The sequence below is a fragment of the Lycorma delicatula genome, chromosome 9 (assembly GCF_047948215.1).
Source record: "Lycorma delicatula isolate Av1 chromosome 9, ASM4794821v1, whole genome shotgun sequence".
NCBI classification, from domain to species: Eukaryota; Metazoa; Arthropoda; class Insecta; order Hemiptera; family Fulgoridae; genus Lycorma; species Lycorma delicatula.
Window position 1 is genome coordinate 10,927,713 of NC_134463.1, and position 16,526 is coordinate 10,944,238.

General features: G+C 27.6%; 1 protein-coding gene across 2 annotated transcripts in view; it reads left to right on the forward strand.

Moving 5' to 3' along the window:
- The window catches only part of LOC142330605 (uncharacterized), a 178,386-nt gene that overhangs the window by 151,565 nt on the left and 10,295 nt on the right, over positions 1-16,526 (forward strand). For both annotated transcript variants that reach the window (XM_075376005.1, XM_075376006.1), the window contains exons 20-23: positions 18-171; positions 5,723-5,984; positions 12,065-12,211; positions 15,600-15,756. In XM_075376005.1, coding sequence (XP_075232120.1) covers positions 18-171; positions 5,723-5,984; positions 12,065-12,211; positions 15,600-15,756 — 720 coding nt within the window. The remainder of the gene's footprint in view (positions 1-17; positions 172-5,722; positions 5,985-12,064; positions 12,212-15,599; positions 15,757-16,526) is intronic.

Here is a 16,526-nt window from a genome sequence, read left to right on the forward strand (position 1 = left end):
AAATTTTGTTGTTACAGCCTCAGATGATTGATGAATTAATCCGTGGTTTAGTATCTACACCGATGGAAAGTTTAGATCAATTTATCACTGGTGAAATAACAAATCATTTATTTGAGGAAAAACGTGTTCCTCATTCTGGTATGGATCTTCCTGCACTTAATATTCAGAGAGGTAAGGTACTAATAGGCCAGTCTGTAAGCACGCTATATGATTGTACAGAATTGATTGTTCAGTAATTATTTGTTTTCTCCCACAGCTTAATTACAGTTATTTATGAAAAATTAAATTTGGCACATATGAAAAATACCAAGCCTGCCCAGTGAATTCAGAAGTAGAATATTGTATATGAAAAGTACAGATGGTGCCACTCTGTATTTAATATTAGGTTTTTTGAAGTTTACTGTTTAAAAAAAATAAGTGATTTAAAAATTTCACACAAATTTGGTAAACTGACAGAATATTTGTACCATTATTGGTTTATTGGTTGCTGACAGTGAATTCATTTTAGTCTGTGCTTCATCCTTCAGTTCAACAAATTAACACTCAGGGCTGATAATTACAGGATAAATGTTGAGTGAATTTCATTTCATTGTTCTCAGACATTTCTTGTGCAATAATAATAGTAGTGTTTTTGTATGCAATATAAATGTATATGGGGTTCAGGTGTTTCAGACAGTTTCTACCCAAAATATTACTTAATAAATGATAAACGATACACCAAAAAATGTTTCTACTCTTTTCACTTTTACATTGACCTAACTATAACCTAATTGACTTGAGTCTAGTACAATATTATTATAACACTCATGCTAGGTAAACAATGCACTACAAAAAAACTAAAAAAATAAAGTTCAGTATAGTAAAAAGAAGTGTTTACTGAATTCTTTTTGTTTGTATTCAGTTTTCAGTAAATATGGACTTAAACAAAATCTTTTAAAGTTTTATCGAATTTAAATTGCTCCAGATTTTTCAGAACGAATTGTATGTAAATTTATCTTGATTTTCTTATTTGGTTATTAGCAATTTAACTAAGTACATTATGCCAAATCTAAAAATGTTTGTTTTTTACAATTTTCTCAGAAACTGCTAGAGTTACAGTCACCTGGGACTCATTTTTTTTTCATATAAAATTTCTTACAAACTACTAACTTTAATGAATAATTAGGGTCTATAAAAATTTTTGTATAGTCTTAATATACTCATATTTAATGTAAGTTTAATATATTTTATTGCAGAAATCTGGGCAAAATTTTTTTTACTATCACTAACTTGAAGAAATAGTCATTTCTAGATGAATGCTGTTTCTATGTTTAAATGACTTTTTTTCCACAAGAGGAATTTTCCTGTAAAATAAAGACAGAAACATCCTATAATATTCTGTTCAGGAAGTGTCTTTCATACTTTATATATTTCCTTTATATGTATATATATATATATATATACGAGGTGCGACAATAAAGTATAGAGACTGATGTGAAAAAAAATGTTGCTTACCGTTTTAGTCATGTTTAGTGTTGTCTCCTTCAAAGTAGCTCCCCTCTGATTGCACACACTTATTCCAGCGCTTCTGCCATTGACGGTAACATTTCTGGAACTCATCTTCTTAATATCCTCCAAGACCCTCGTCACAGCTTTTTGGACATCTTGTGTTGTTTGAAAATGGTGTCACTTGACCGCTCCGCACAGAGCGATATCTGGTGAATAAGGTGGCTGTGGTAATACTGAAATTTGTTTTGAGGTTAAAAATTGCTGTATTGACAGAGCAGTATAGGATGGCGCATTATCATGATGCAGAATCCAATTATCAGCAATGTTGGCACGGACACGAAGAACTCGTTTACGAAGTCTTTCTAAAATTTCTTTGTAGAAATATCGGTTAACTGTTTGTCCAGGAGGCACCCACTCTTTATGAACAATTCCCTTGGAATCGAAGAAGCACACAAGCATGCATTTCACTTTTGACTTTTCACTGTTGACTGAGCTTTTTTTGGTCTGGGTGATCCCTTTGAGCACCATTGCGAACTTCAGCATTTTGTCTCTGGATCGTATTGAAAAAACCAACCTTCATCACCAGTGATAACACGGCTCAACAAATCTGGATTGATTTCCGTTTGCTCTAACAGATCGGCTGCCACATTTTTCCGTGTTTCTCGCTCTTGGTAAGTTTTTGGGGACCATTTTTGCACAAATCTTTCTCATACCAAGATCTTCAGTTAATATTAGACGAACCGTTTCTCGATCGATGTTGAGTTCTTCTGCAATCATTTTCATGGATAATCTTCGATCAGATCATACGATTTCACGCACCCTGGTCAAGATGACATCTGTCCGTGAGGTTGATGGTCGTCCACTGCAGTCTTCATCTTTAACATTCGTTCTGCCTTCACTAAAAATTTTATGCCACCGAAAAACTTGAGCTCTTGACATAACCTCCTCTCCAAAAGCCTTCTGAAGCTTGCCATAAGTTGTCGTTGCGTTTTCACCCAATTTAACACAAAAAGAAATGGCATACCGTTGCGCAATATTTTGCAGTTTCATTTCACTTATTACAGCACAACTCACGACTGAGCAGTTGCATCAATGTGCTGCTTGGACTAGAAGTAGCTTATAGACGAAGGTCAAAGATGGTGTGCCTACGCAAGCTGCAGGGTTGCCACATCTTGCAAAGAAAAATCAGTCTCATTACTTTATTGTCACACCTCGTGTATATATATATATATATATATATATATATATATATATATATATATATATGTATATATACATATTTAATATATGAAATGTAAACTACCAAAACAGAGTAATTAGATAAGTTAAACTTACCTATTAATTTCCAATAACTGGTTTTCACAGTATCCTGCATTTTCAATTGATATTAAATTCTACATCTATTACATATTAAAACATATTATTTCAGTAACTTGTCATTTCATTCTAAGTTACTTTTTCTATTTTAAAATTTTGAATGATATTATGAGCGAATATGTAAATTTTCCTGCCCAGTTCTGGAATAATTTAATCTTTAAAATGCAGTATTTTCCTTTGTTCTGTTGTCATTATTGCCAACTGTCAGGTTTTTATTGTGTTTATAATTAAATCATCATCTTTAAACGTGATCTGGTGATTAATCATTTTACATTTTTGTTTATATTTATAAGTGAAATATTTCTGAAGTACATTCTTTTTTTTATTATCATTCAAAATCTCAAAATTATTTTTGCAAATATATTTGCAATTAATTTTGCAAGTTTTATTAACACTGTGCGTCACTATGTTTATGAATTATTTGAATATATGTATGTCAAACACATTGGTTTTATTCTCTGTATATATTTGGTTTGCCTTATAATCAATGGTAAACATTAATAACTATAATTATAACAGAACTTTTAAAACAAAATATACATCAGAAATCGATAAAAGTGAAATATTTTACAAAATTCTCTAACTGTGAAATATTACCACATCTGCACAGTGGTTTTTTCATTTATTTATTAATAAATTGGAGTAATTTTTTATTGAATCTGAACAATGAGTTATTGTAATAAATGAAAAACGTGTTTAAAAAATACTCATTTACTGGAATTTAAAAAAAAATGTGATCTGGTAGAATTGTGTAATCCATTCCTTACAAAAAACCCTAAAGCTATGACCTCCCTACTAACGTGGGTCACCTCAGATCTGTGTGGTCTTTGAGCTTTATATATTTTCTCACTAATACATGGAACAAAGTAATTTATTTATTTTTTGGATGATAATTAATTAATTCATTACATGTTGTTAAAAGGTGAATACATAATGTTTGCATGGGTAAATGGAATGAAAATTTTGTAACAGAATAAATGCCATGTCCAACTGGGGCCATCCCTGGACCTTATTTTAACCTGGAAGCTTCCAAATGAAAGACTGATGATACTACCACTCTATCGCAGAGGTTGGCGAAGTGGTGCTTAAATAATTTGATTACAAAATTTCTATAACTAAATCTGAAGATATTTATTGAAATTAATGATAATAAGACCAATTAGAATTTGTAAAATAATTTCCTCTTAATAGAAAATCCTTTTCATAAAGCATTGTTTCTAAATTATGTACTAGGTAGGAAGATCAGACCATGGGGAAAGGAATATAAATTTAATGAGGGTGAATTAGTGAAAAAAGGGATTCTTATCCAAGATAAATGTATTTTAAAATAATTATAGTGCAATAAGTATAATTTATTTTAAAAACTTGCAAAATTAACCACAGTATCAATATAAACACTAAAACATTAACATAGATTTCTTTCAGCTCTAAAAAATATAGTGAAATATTTTTTTAAAAAATAAATGAATAAATAACTGTAGAAACAAAAAAATTAACTGTTGTTCAATGTAGTTATCTGTTTAGAATATCTTACTCCTTATTTTGATTCTGTTATAGTTTCTGGTGAGAAACTAACAAAACACTCGTGTATCTTTGAGAGAAATAATAATTTAAAATTATTCTTTATTTATTATAGTTATTTACATTTGTTAATATAATTATAAAATTTATTAATTTTCAGCTGCATGGTGTATCAATAATATCATTGACAAAAAGAAGACCATAATTAAGTTAAATAATTTTGTTTAATGTTTTCTTTTAAGCATTGTTTTTAAAATTGATTTGTTATTTTTCTTAATCATTAAATATTTTTTGTAAAAACAAACCACAAAAAAAGAGAACACTATAAATTGTTATTTATTTTTCCCATTTTTAAAATTACAATAAATCACAAGATTATGTAAACAAACCTTTAAAAAAATAGTTGAAGAAACTTTTTAGAATGCAAAGGAAAACAAATGCCTAAAAAAATTATACTATTTCTCATTTAAAGTGCATAAAAATTAAATTAATGTAGTAATTATTTATTGCATTTAAAACAAGGAAACTCATTTTTTTAATACTAAAACCACCCCTCCTCTCACCAAAAAACTTTATGCACAGTAGAAATGTAAACAAATAAAAACTATATAACTACAAACAGGTGAGAGTTCAAAAATGTTATATTTCATAAGCCATTAAAAGGTGGCTGCACATTTCTGGGACTTGGTGGTGATATTTTTGTTAACTAAAATTATAGTTGAATAAAAATAGAACAATGATCTAAAGGGAGATTCTGCCAGAACAACTTAAAGTAAAAAAAAAAGAAAATTAAAAGAATTGAACTATAATTTCATCAAGATTATGTGTTTAAGGTAGATCAAAACTACTGTGATAGCAAGAATGTTGGAATAAATAGAGAATTTTGCTGCTGTAAGCAATTTTTTATATTCAAAATACAATGATTAAAGTAAAAGTCGTTCAGATAAAAATTTTAAATTCATTGATTTGTTTTTTTCTTAAAATATTTGAGAAATATCTTTTATTAACTTGTTTTCTTTTTTAGAAAATAATATTTAGGAGAATGGATGATACCAGGATTAAATACCCAAATAGAGAGAAAATTTGTCTATGTTACTTGCACCTAGAAAAGACTATATAAATCTATTATAGTTAACTTTGGTGTCATTATTTTAAAGAGAAAAATTTAATTATTTGTGATTCAAGAAAAAAGTACCACACTTATGAAGTTTGTTCTTTTAATTAAAAATGAGATGAAGATCACATTATTAATATCACATTATTTTATATTAATTTTTATAAGAAATGCAGTACCTTACATTTTTTTATAATTGTAATTCAATTTAATTATTTACAGCTAGAGATCATGGTATTCCTCCATACAATGAATACAGATCACTTTGCAACTTAAAACGAGCACAGACATGGGAAGATCTAAGTCGAGAATTACCAAGTGAAGTTATAGCTAGATTGAAACATATATATCCAAGTGTAAATGATATTGATTTATTTCCTGGGGGATTGAGTGAAAGACCATTACAAGGAGGTCTTGTTGGGCCAACTTTTGCATGTATTATTGGTCTACAGTTTCGGCAGCTAAGGAAATGTGATAGATTCTGGTGAGTGTTTGTTTTATGTTAGGTTTTTTTTTCATGCTTTTATATTTTACCTTTATATATACATGTTTATTTTAAGTTTCATAAAATGGAATGAAAGACTTTAATAAGATGGCGGTGTTGTTGCATTTTCTTACTAATATCGTTATCACAGGATGGGGAAGAATTTTATGCAATTCATATAGCATTCTTAAATGATATCATATTTAATACTTAATATACATAATCATTTTATTAAAAAAAAAGAAGTTTAACACTTACACAGTTATGTCACTGGTTAGTTATGCTGAAAATTTACTTATCACTTTTTAAAAATGATGAAATCAAAATATATAATAAATACAACACGCACAATATTTATTTTAGCCATATAAACGATAAAATATTAATATGTATATATACAACCAATACTACTCAGTACTTTTATACTACTCAGTACTTTTTTCTTTATATAAATTTGTAAAATGTTTACTGGTTGGCTAGAATGGACATGTGAACTTTACTTTTACCTATCTGATTAAAGATATCCACATTTTTTTTTAATTTAATGGTAAACATATACATTTTTTTCTGTAATTGATAGGTAAAAATGCTAAGATAGGCTTTTTTCATTTATTTTATTTACTCCTTTCCTCCAGTTTCTGTACCTCATTTCACTGCTTTTTCTAAATCGATAAATTTATGAAAGTTTTATTACTGTTAATTAATTAATCCTTTTTATTTTAATATTTAAATTTATAGTAATAGAATTTATTTATGTGATTAATAAAAACAATTATGAACCCACTAAAAAGCAAACTTAATGCAAAATTTAACTAGTTTACATAAAAGCTTTTCAGATTCTTGGACAAATCATGAGTTATAAAATAATATGTGACACAAAGCATTACCAATGTTAAATGTAATAACTTATAATAATTTATCATGACCAACTGATTTAATGAACAGTTAAGGTTGCTACTTAACAAGGTTTGACTGTATTTAAATAGTACATCTTGTTCAAAGTATAATTGTTCTATCATAATTGTGAGCTTATGATTTGTGCAATCCATTGGACAAGAAGCTTAGAAAACGACTAGCTAAGTATTACATCTGGGGTGTTGCGATATATAGTGTGGTGACATGGACCCTAAGAAAAGAAGGTGAAAGAAGAATAGAGGCTTTGGAGTTATGAATATGGAGAAAGATGGAGGGTGTTTGTTGGGAAGATAAAGTTAGAACCAAAAAGATGTTAAAAAGGATTGGGGAAAATAGACAAATGCTGATGAAAATAAAGGGTAGAAAGATGAATTGGATTGGGCATATGATGAAAAGAGAATGCTTGAATGGTACAGTGGTTGAATGAAAGGATAGTTGAGGGGAGAGGAAGAGATAGAAGAAGATACCAGTTAATAGACAATATAAAGATAGGAAATAGGTAACAAAATGAAAAGAACTGCACAGGATCCTGAGGAGTAGAGAGAGAGGCCATAAGAAAACTTGCCTTAGGGTTAAACTACTGATGATGATAATATAGTTACTGTTTGACTACTGTCTTTTGAATATTTACTTTTAATATGTATTGATATTACTAGTGACATTTAATTTTTTATTTTTTTATTTTTGTATGCTCTTAAATGATCAAAAAATCTTTGTCTAAATAATCTGTTAGCTGTACCAATACATATTTAAAAAGCTAATTTTTATTTAATTTAAAAATTCCACTACTATTAAATTTGTCTTATGATTTAAATATCTTGTTAAATTATTTATTTATTGATTTCAAAGAAATTGTATAATTTCAACTATTTTAGTCAACATCTTATTCCAATTTTTTCATTTAATTATACATAATGTATTCTTATTTTTCTATTCTGTTTATATTCCTATTTTTATGCTGTTTTTTTTTTTTTTTTTTTTTTATTTTAATAGTAGAATTAATGAAGTATTCTTTTTTTTTATGTTCTCCATAAAAGTATCATTCTATCTATTTTGATTAGCAGTATAATCAATTTATTTAATTCATTAGAATATATATCTTGTATATAAAATATTCAATGATACATACATGTACTGTATATGTTTGAATATTTTCTGTACTACACCATAACATTTTCTGTGATCAAGGTTTAGGGATTTTTTATGGATGGAAATATGATGATGTGTTATTCTTTAAAAAGTAGAAAATAATAATGTTTACGTTAATATTTATTTTTCATACAAAAAATTTGTTGATTTATTATCAGTTTCTACATAGACTTTCAGTTATTGTTATATGAATTAACTTTGTTAAATGATAAATCTTAATTTTTTTATGTTAGGATTAAATATAATTAAAAATATTAACTATATAACTTGTTAATGAAAGGATCTTATGTGTACGGGTTATGCTATATAATTTACTATATATATTTCTCAGAATCAGTCGTCTAGATTTTCATGAAGGCCATCAATTTTACATGTAACATTGATAATATATTGTTTGAAATTATGATATTTTTTTTTACTTATGCTTAATCTGTGGATTCAAGAAGAAATTGGTTAGTTTTATAATAATAATAATAATAATAATAAAACATGAAACATAATAATAATAATTTACATGGAACTAGCAGTTAATGATGTTAAAGAACAATTTAGATTCGGAGTAACAGTACAAGGTGAAAAGATAAAGATGCTACGATTTGCTGATGATATAGTAATTCTAGCTGACAGTAAAAAAGATTTAGAAGAAACAATGAACAGCATGGATGAAGTCCTATGTAAGAACTACCGCATGAAAATAAACAAGAATAAAACAAAAGTAATGAAATGTAGTAGAAATAATGAAGATGGACCACTCAATGATACGAAGAGAAAAGATTGTGGAGGTAGAAAAATTTTGTTATTTGGGAAGTAGAATTACTAAAGATGGACGAAGCAGGAGCGATATAAAATGCCGAATAGCACAAGCGAAACGAGCCTTCAGTAAGAAATATAATTTGTTTACATCAAAAATTAATTTAAATGTCAGGAAAAGATTTTTAAAAGTATATGTTTGGAGCGTCGCTTTATATGGAAGTGAAACTTGGACGATCGGAGTATCTGAGAAGAAAAGATTAGAAGCTTTTGAAATGCGGTGCTATAGGAGAATGTTAAAAATTAGATGGGTGGATAAAGTGACAAATGAAGAGGTATTGCGGAAAATAGATGTAGAAAGAAGCATTTGGAAAAATATAGTTAAAAGAAGAGATAGACTTATAGGCCACATACTAAGGCACCCTGGAATAGTCGCTTTAATATTGGAAGGACAGGTAGAAGGAAAAAATTGTGTAGGCCACGTTTGGAATATGTAAAACAAATTGTTAGGGATGTAGGATATAGAGGGTATACTGAAATGAAACGACTAGCACTAGATAGGGAATCTTGGAGAGCTGCATCAAACCAGTCAAATGACTGAAGACAAAAAAAAAAAAAGTAAGATATGTCTTATCCCAAGATTCTACACTGGTGGTTTATTTTGATAAAAAAAAAGGTGTGTGTGTGTGTGTGTGTGTGTGTGTGTGTGTGTGTGTTTATACACAATCTTGCAAACACTTCTTACATAGAGATCTTATCATGTATACTGCAAAAAAATTAATGCTTGAAAGTAGTTAACAATAATTCTTATTTTTTTCTTGATAAATGAAATTGTAATTCAGTTCACTTCAGTATTTTTAGGTATTTAAACTGATACAATTTGATTTTTAGTCTTCAATCTTATTTAATAATACATACAGTGTTCGTATTATTACACAAACAGATCTAATGCAGTTATATTTTTGAATATTTAAATTTATTAGTTTTATTATTTTTTTTTTAAGAAACACTGTTATAATAGTGGTTTATATAACCAAACAAAAAGTTCACTCAACCCAGTAACTATGGTAAGTAAAAACATAATCTTTTATATAGCTTAATAATAATACGCATTATAATGTTTTTCACTCTTACAATACATATTTCACCATTCAATGTACCATCCCATTTTGGATGGTCTTCCTTCTTTATAGTTTTTTTATAATGATTTCTATTTATAATGTTATTTCAATAACATTTCAACCTTCACTCAAGAAGTATAAAAATTAAATGTTTTTATTTCATTATAAATTAGGCCAAAGAATATAATTATTTATTTCTGTTAAAAATTTTTAAATGTCTAAAGCTCCTGAATTTTAAAATTTATATTTTCTTATACAATTTTGTACTTGAATTGTATAGTTTCAATTTTGTCACACTAAGATTTCTAAATTTTGTACTGAAGAGAGAAAGAAAGAGATTAAGATTCTTTTAATTTTCTTAATTCTTTTAAATCTTTCCACTTCATTAATGTTTTCTGTGTATGATTTTATACTTTATTTTTTTTAAATGCTATTAATTACAATTAAGATTTTTATTCTAATTTTTCAAATTTTCAGTTCCAAATATTTCAGTTAATATTGAAATTGTCAAATTTTTTTTATATTAATTTTTCTAAAGATTAATAAATAAATCTTTAGAAAGTTGACATTTTTGGAGTACTATTCTTTAAAAAAATTTTCATGTGTAATTTCTCAGCAAAGAGGATTACAATTGCTCTGAAATTGGTAAAACTTCAGGCATTGAAAAACTGCACCCTTGCATGTGGCAGTATACTACAAGTTCAGCTGAAGTAATTTAAATGATCAAAAATAATTATTCTTTTCTTCAGGTCAGTAAGTCAAGAGACAGGTCAGATGTCTGTAGCCCTTACTAACTGCAGCCTTGAATTGTTTCAATTATTGAATACCTTATTACCTTGCATTTCTCTTTGATAACCTTCCAGTTCAAGTGACATCTGGTGTGTTCTAAAAACAAGTCCTTTAAAAAAGTGTAATCTTACTTTATATAGGATGAAATGATATATATATATATATATACATAGCAATTGAATTGTGAATATTTCTGCAAGCAATAATTTTTCTGTTAACAACAAAAATGATTTTATTATCTTAATAGATACATTTTTGTCAAAAAATAGTAACATCTGTTTACTATCAGATAAATTGTATATTTTTACTCCATTGGTTAAACCTTTTAACAAAATTTTGAATTTGTCAAAATTAGCAAAGATAGCAATAATATCATCAATACACTCAAATCATTTTAGCTTTCACTTTCAGATTGTCAATGAAACAATTAGCTAGGAAGCCAGAGGCAGTTACTGAAACAGGGGATAGCTATTACATCTGCTTGCCTATTGAACTGTAATTTTGTCATGTACTATTTCTTCAGTATCTCCTCATGATGATGATTTTTTGACAATTGAACTGCCCATCTTTTAGATTTGAAATATGTTTTTGCAATGTTTTTTATTCTTTTCTAGATTTCTGAATAGTTTATACCTATCTAGAATGCTCTTAATTGTGTAAATTTACTTTTAACGAAGTAGTAAGTAATCTAATACATAAAATAACAATTAGTACTCTTCATCAAACTTATTCTAGCATAATAATCGCATAGATTAACCTTTATAAACTATGAGTATGTGAAATAACTTGATAATTTTTCACATTGTCAATTGAAATGATACATTTAGTATTTAATTGGATAGCTTTTTTTTAAATCTAATTAATAATAACTTAAAAAAAAAAAAAATAATAATAATAATAATATGAAGAATAAAAAGGAAATAATATGAATCTTAAAAAGATTAATTTCAATAAAGTAATATATATATAAAATGTATAATTTATTATAAATCACATACACACAGAATCAATTTGAAAGCCAATTTGATCCTTTCCAATGTCACCATTGGTTGTTATATCAAGTCTAGACCGCTGGCAAGGTATACCCTAGGTTTATGGGGGATGACCAGTTGCTTTCCTCCTTATGTATGTATAGAATACCAAATATATTAGTTGATGAATTAGACAAGACAACAATATATGCAACAAAAGTAATTTATCTGTGCTGCTATTTTATGAATAATTAACCAGGAGCATAGTTCAAGAATTATAAATCATGTAAATGCTATTATGGATAAATAAATTATTCTGTGATTGAAAAATGAAATAGATGCATGTAAAATATAATGGATGATTAATTGAATTTTTTTCTTTCAGGTATGAAAGTCCAGATCCACTTTTCCGTTTTACAGAACCTCAGCTGGCTGAAATTCGTAAATCAACTCTTTCAAAACTTTTGTGTGATAACATGGATGTCAATTCAGACATCCAACGTTCAGCTTTTGATCAACCCAGTGATTTTCTGTAAGTATAGATAATATTTTTAAATTTTAATTAATATTACACCCAAGTACCAATTTTTTCTTTTTTTAATTCACAATGTAAACTTCAAGTCTGTATGTGGGAATGTGATATAGAAATTTTGTAGCTATGAAAAGTACTACGCTTTGCCTGAAAGGATGAGATTCTATTACTTTCCACAGAGCTCAACAGAATAGTGGAGTTTTGTCAACATACAGTATGTTCAACACAGAACTATGAACACAATATTCTTGGGTGTAATTCAAATGAATAGGAAAAGAGCAAAATTTGATGATTAAAAGAAAAAGGTAAATGTCTAGGTTAAGGTATGTATATCACACTCAAAGAATGGTTTCAATGAAGGATCATACCGGGAAAATGAAAGGAAAAAGGATTGGAATGCTTACTTGCATTAAGAAGTGGAAAGCTTTGAGGAAATGAAGGGAAATGTTCAGGGCTAAAAAAAAAATGGAGGGCATTTGCTAAAACTTATCAAAATAGTTTCAACAAAGATTATTTAAAAAATTGACGTGGATGAATCACGTATTCTCTTTGCAAACTGATAAAAATGTTTTGCTTTGTATTATCTTGTTACTACCTCATTACTGAGCTTCCTATTCTCTGCAAACTCACTACAAAATTATTTTTAATTTTTCATCACTTCAAACATTTTCTTATCAGAGCAGAATTTCATCTCATGGTTTTTCATCCCCACTATTTTCTGGTTATCTCTGATACTCTTCTTATTATTTTACATATTTTAATACCACATGCTGATCCTGAAAAATTTTTAATTAGTTAATAGTGAAAAAGGGAAATTTTAAAATTATTTAAAAAAAGAAATGGTTCTTTTTTGTATCTGTATATAATCTGTCTTATGTATTTTTCTCTTGCTTTAGATAATGCATATGTTAATTTATGCTAACACTCTTTATTTTTTTAAATAAATACATGTATTCTAAAGCTGGAGAAAACTGCATAAAACATACCTTAAGTCCAGATACAAAGAAAAAATGCATTTCCCTAAAGATGTGTGTAGGAAGCTGACTTCCTCAGCTGCTCATGGACTGAAAAAACTACACTATAAAGCAATTTAATTTATAAATCATTTTGATTAACCATTTTAAAAATATTTTTACAAGTATTCTTTATTATAATTAATCTGTACTAAGCATAATTTTTATAATAAGTATATTTATCTCTTTTCAGGAATTGATACTTAAAGTTTCTACCCTCGGTTATTTTGGTTTCTGTTGGAAAATACTGATGTTTGTTATTCAAAATTAGTTTCTCAGATTTTTCATGATCACAATAATAGTTATTGATCACTTAGTATTTGTTTTGTTTGTGTTTTTACTCTTTTTTTCTCATCACTCAGAATGAAACCACTATTTTTATTCTTTTCGGGCAGCAAGCAGGTATACGTTAAGTCTATATTCCATCTGATGGTGCAGACAGTCAGGGTTCAGAAAATACTAAGATATATATCAAAAGGTTAAATGAAAAACTGTTTAATAAATTATACATATAAATATAATATGAATATAATAATGATAATGTATAATAATTACAAATACATGAACATGTTAAACCTGTTTTATAATAATTATAAAAAGCTATTTCGATATAAAAAATATATCATTGATTGTGTAACATTGCTAACAATTCAAATCAAGTAATTGCAAAAGTATTTCATAACAGGCAGAATATGCAGAGTGTGTCATTGCACTTGTATGTTAAAGGAGATAGCACTGGATTCAGGGATACAAATTAAGCATCATAAAGAAAGATGGCATTTATAAATAAATAATCAACAAACACTTTAACAAGATACAACAAAAATAACTTATCACAACCACCAAAAAAAAAAACACTTTCAGTGTAAAAGTGTTGTCTCCTATTCACTCCAAAAAAGAAAAATGATTACTTGAAAAGAAGCTGAAAAACAGTTGTTTGTCTGAATACCAATGAAAGCAACATAATTTAAAAACAATGGTTAATAATGCAAATCCTGGCAAACAATTGCAGTGTAAAGGTGTCCCTTGAAAAACATTTGTCCTGAATCTGAAAAATACTAATATACAAAAAGGCTAAATTTATTTGCTCCTCTCAAACTTCTCTAAAATGCAGTTCTTTGCTTCAAATGCTGAGAAAAATATTTAATAAATGAAATCGTGCAAAAATGATAAATTCACTTGCTATGGGGCTTTTTCTTCTATGTTAATCTGTCAAATACTGTCTTTTCTTCTTGTCTTATGTGTTAGCAAACATTATTATTTTTATTTTTTGAGTGTAAGAACCCAGATACAGGCTGTTTTATCCATGCGTAATATTTAAGGTTATAAAATATCATGGTTGCCAATATTTTTAAAACAGTTGCTTCACTGGATTTTTTCTTTTATGAAAGTAAAAGATTTTTATTGTATATAAATGTAGAGCATTAATTTACTAAAATACTGAAATAAAAAATCTATTTTTTTGTAAATGATAGTAGGAGATCACACAAAATTGCAAGTAAAGAATTTTCAAATAAAGGCGGTATGTAATGGTGTAAAAGAGATCAAACAAATTTATAATAATAATAGAAACTCGTTTGACTTTTTTCATACTCTGTAAAGAAAGAAGACTCATATATGGATGTAAATAAAAATGTCTGAAGCCAAGAAAAGATTATGATAACAGGCATGTCAGTTTGACTCAAGAATGCCAGAGATTTTTTATCCCTATATGTTTTAAAAACGTAATTACTGATGATTTTTGCAAACATGTTACCTTCCAAGACAAAGAAACACATAACAAACTACTGGTTTAGAAAAAACAAGCTAGCTACTCAATTGTTAACATGTATTTAGAGTAACATTATTGCTATTTATTATTTTGTCGTTGAAACAGGCCATGGCAAGTGAAGTTTTGTATTAGTACTATTTTTCAAGTTTTCGTACTAGTTAATTGCTTTTTTCTCTCTCTTTTGACATTATATACAATTACCTACTTTTTAACAATGAACAGCATAAGAAAACATGATATCTATTTAAAATGATTAAAAATGATAAAATTTAAACTTTTATTAATTTCAGAATGAGATGTTTTAAGTTTTAATAATTATGTTTTATTAGAAGAAAAGTATTCTGACAACTTTTGCAAAACTTTTTAACGTGTCATTATTTCTGTTTTGTGTTAATAAATGAAGTAGGCTATGCGCTCTTTAATTTTGAAATTAATCTTGTTTTAAGACCAGTCAGATCTATATATTACTATAATCCAATTAGTTCCACTGAAAACCACTATTATTTCCAATTCTGATGTTACTTTTAGTACGGGAACATAAATTTGAATATTATTAAGGTTTATATTGTAATAAAATATGTTTTTCCATTTATTATTTTTGTAGTAATCCACGTCTTCCATGTCAGTCTCTGCCTTCAATCGATTTGAATCTATGGAGAGAAGCTGCAGAACAGGGTTGTCAAATTGCCGGTAGAACTGTTCCTGTTGGAGATTCAGCATTGCCAACACCATGTACAAGTTGCGTCTGTACACCTGAAGGAGTAAGTTATAATTTTTATGTAAAAAAAATTTAATAGATTTTATTTATATTTATTTTTAAATTGTCAAAATAATTCTATTACATAGTGACTGAGGAATGATTACATGGGGCTTAGATAGGATCAACTTTTGAAATGAAGATGAACTAAGATAAAACAGAAGACAGAAGGAGTGTTTAGTTATAATAACTGGTACTGTTTTGTTAAAGTATTAGCTTGGGTACCGCAAGTTCAACAGAGTTTTATTTTTAATCTGTGACCTTCCATCAGTGATTTATTGTGTGCAGAAGTTAAAACATAGAAATGATCCAATGTTAATATAAATAAAACTAAAAACATATTGTTGCTGTAAGATTTGGTGATGATTACAGAAATTTATTGTGAGATTATAAATTTTTTTTATTATTTGGAGATTGTCATTTAAATAAAATTAAAAGTGTTTTTAGACTACAAAGTCCAATGGTAAGAATAAAGAAATGAACTTGTAAAGAATCTTTTGAAAATAAAAGTACTTTGTGGTACAGCTGAGCAAGTTAAGATTGCATCTGAATAAAATGTAATTGAAAGACTTCTAAACCCTCAGTATAGTCAAATATTTTATGTTAAAAGTACAAACGGGTTGGAAGCATCTATTGTAGCTATTCATTGTTAGTATACTAAGCATTATTATTTTCTTTTATTATTACTGTTAAATATAACAGATTATTATTACTTTTGCTATGGAATTTTCAGATATCATTGTATTCAATCAACTAGCTCTTTTGTTACTTTAT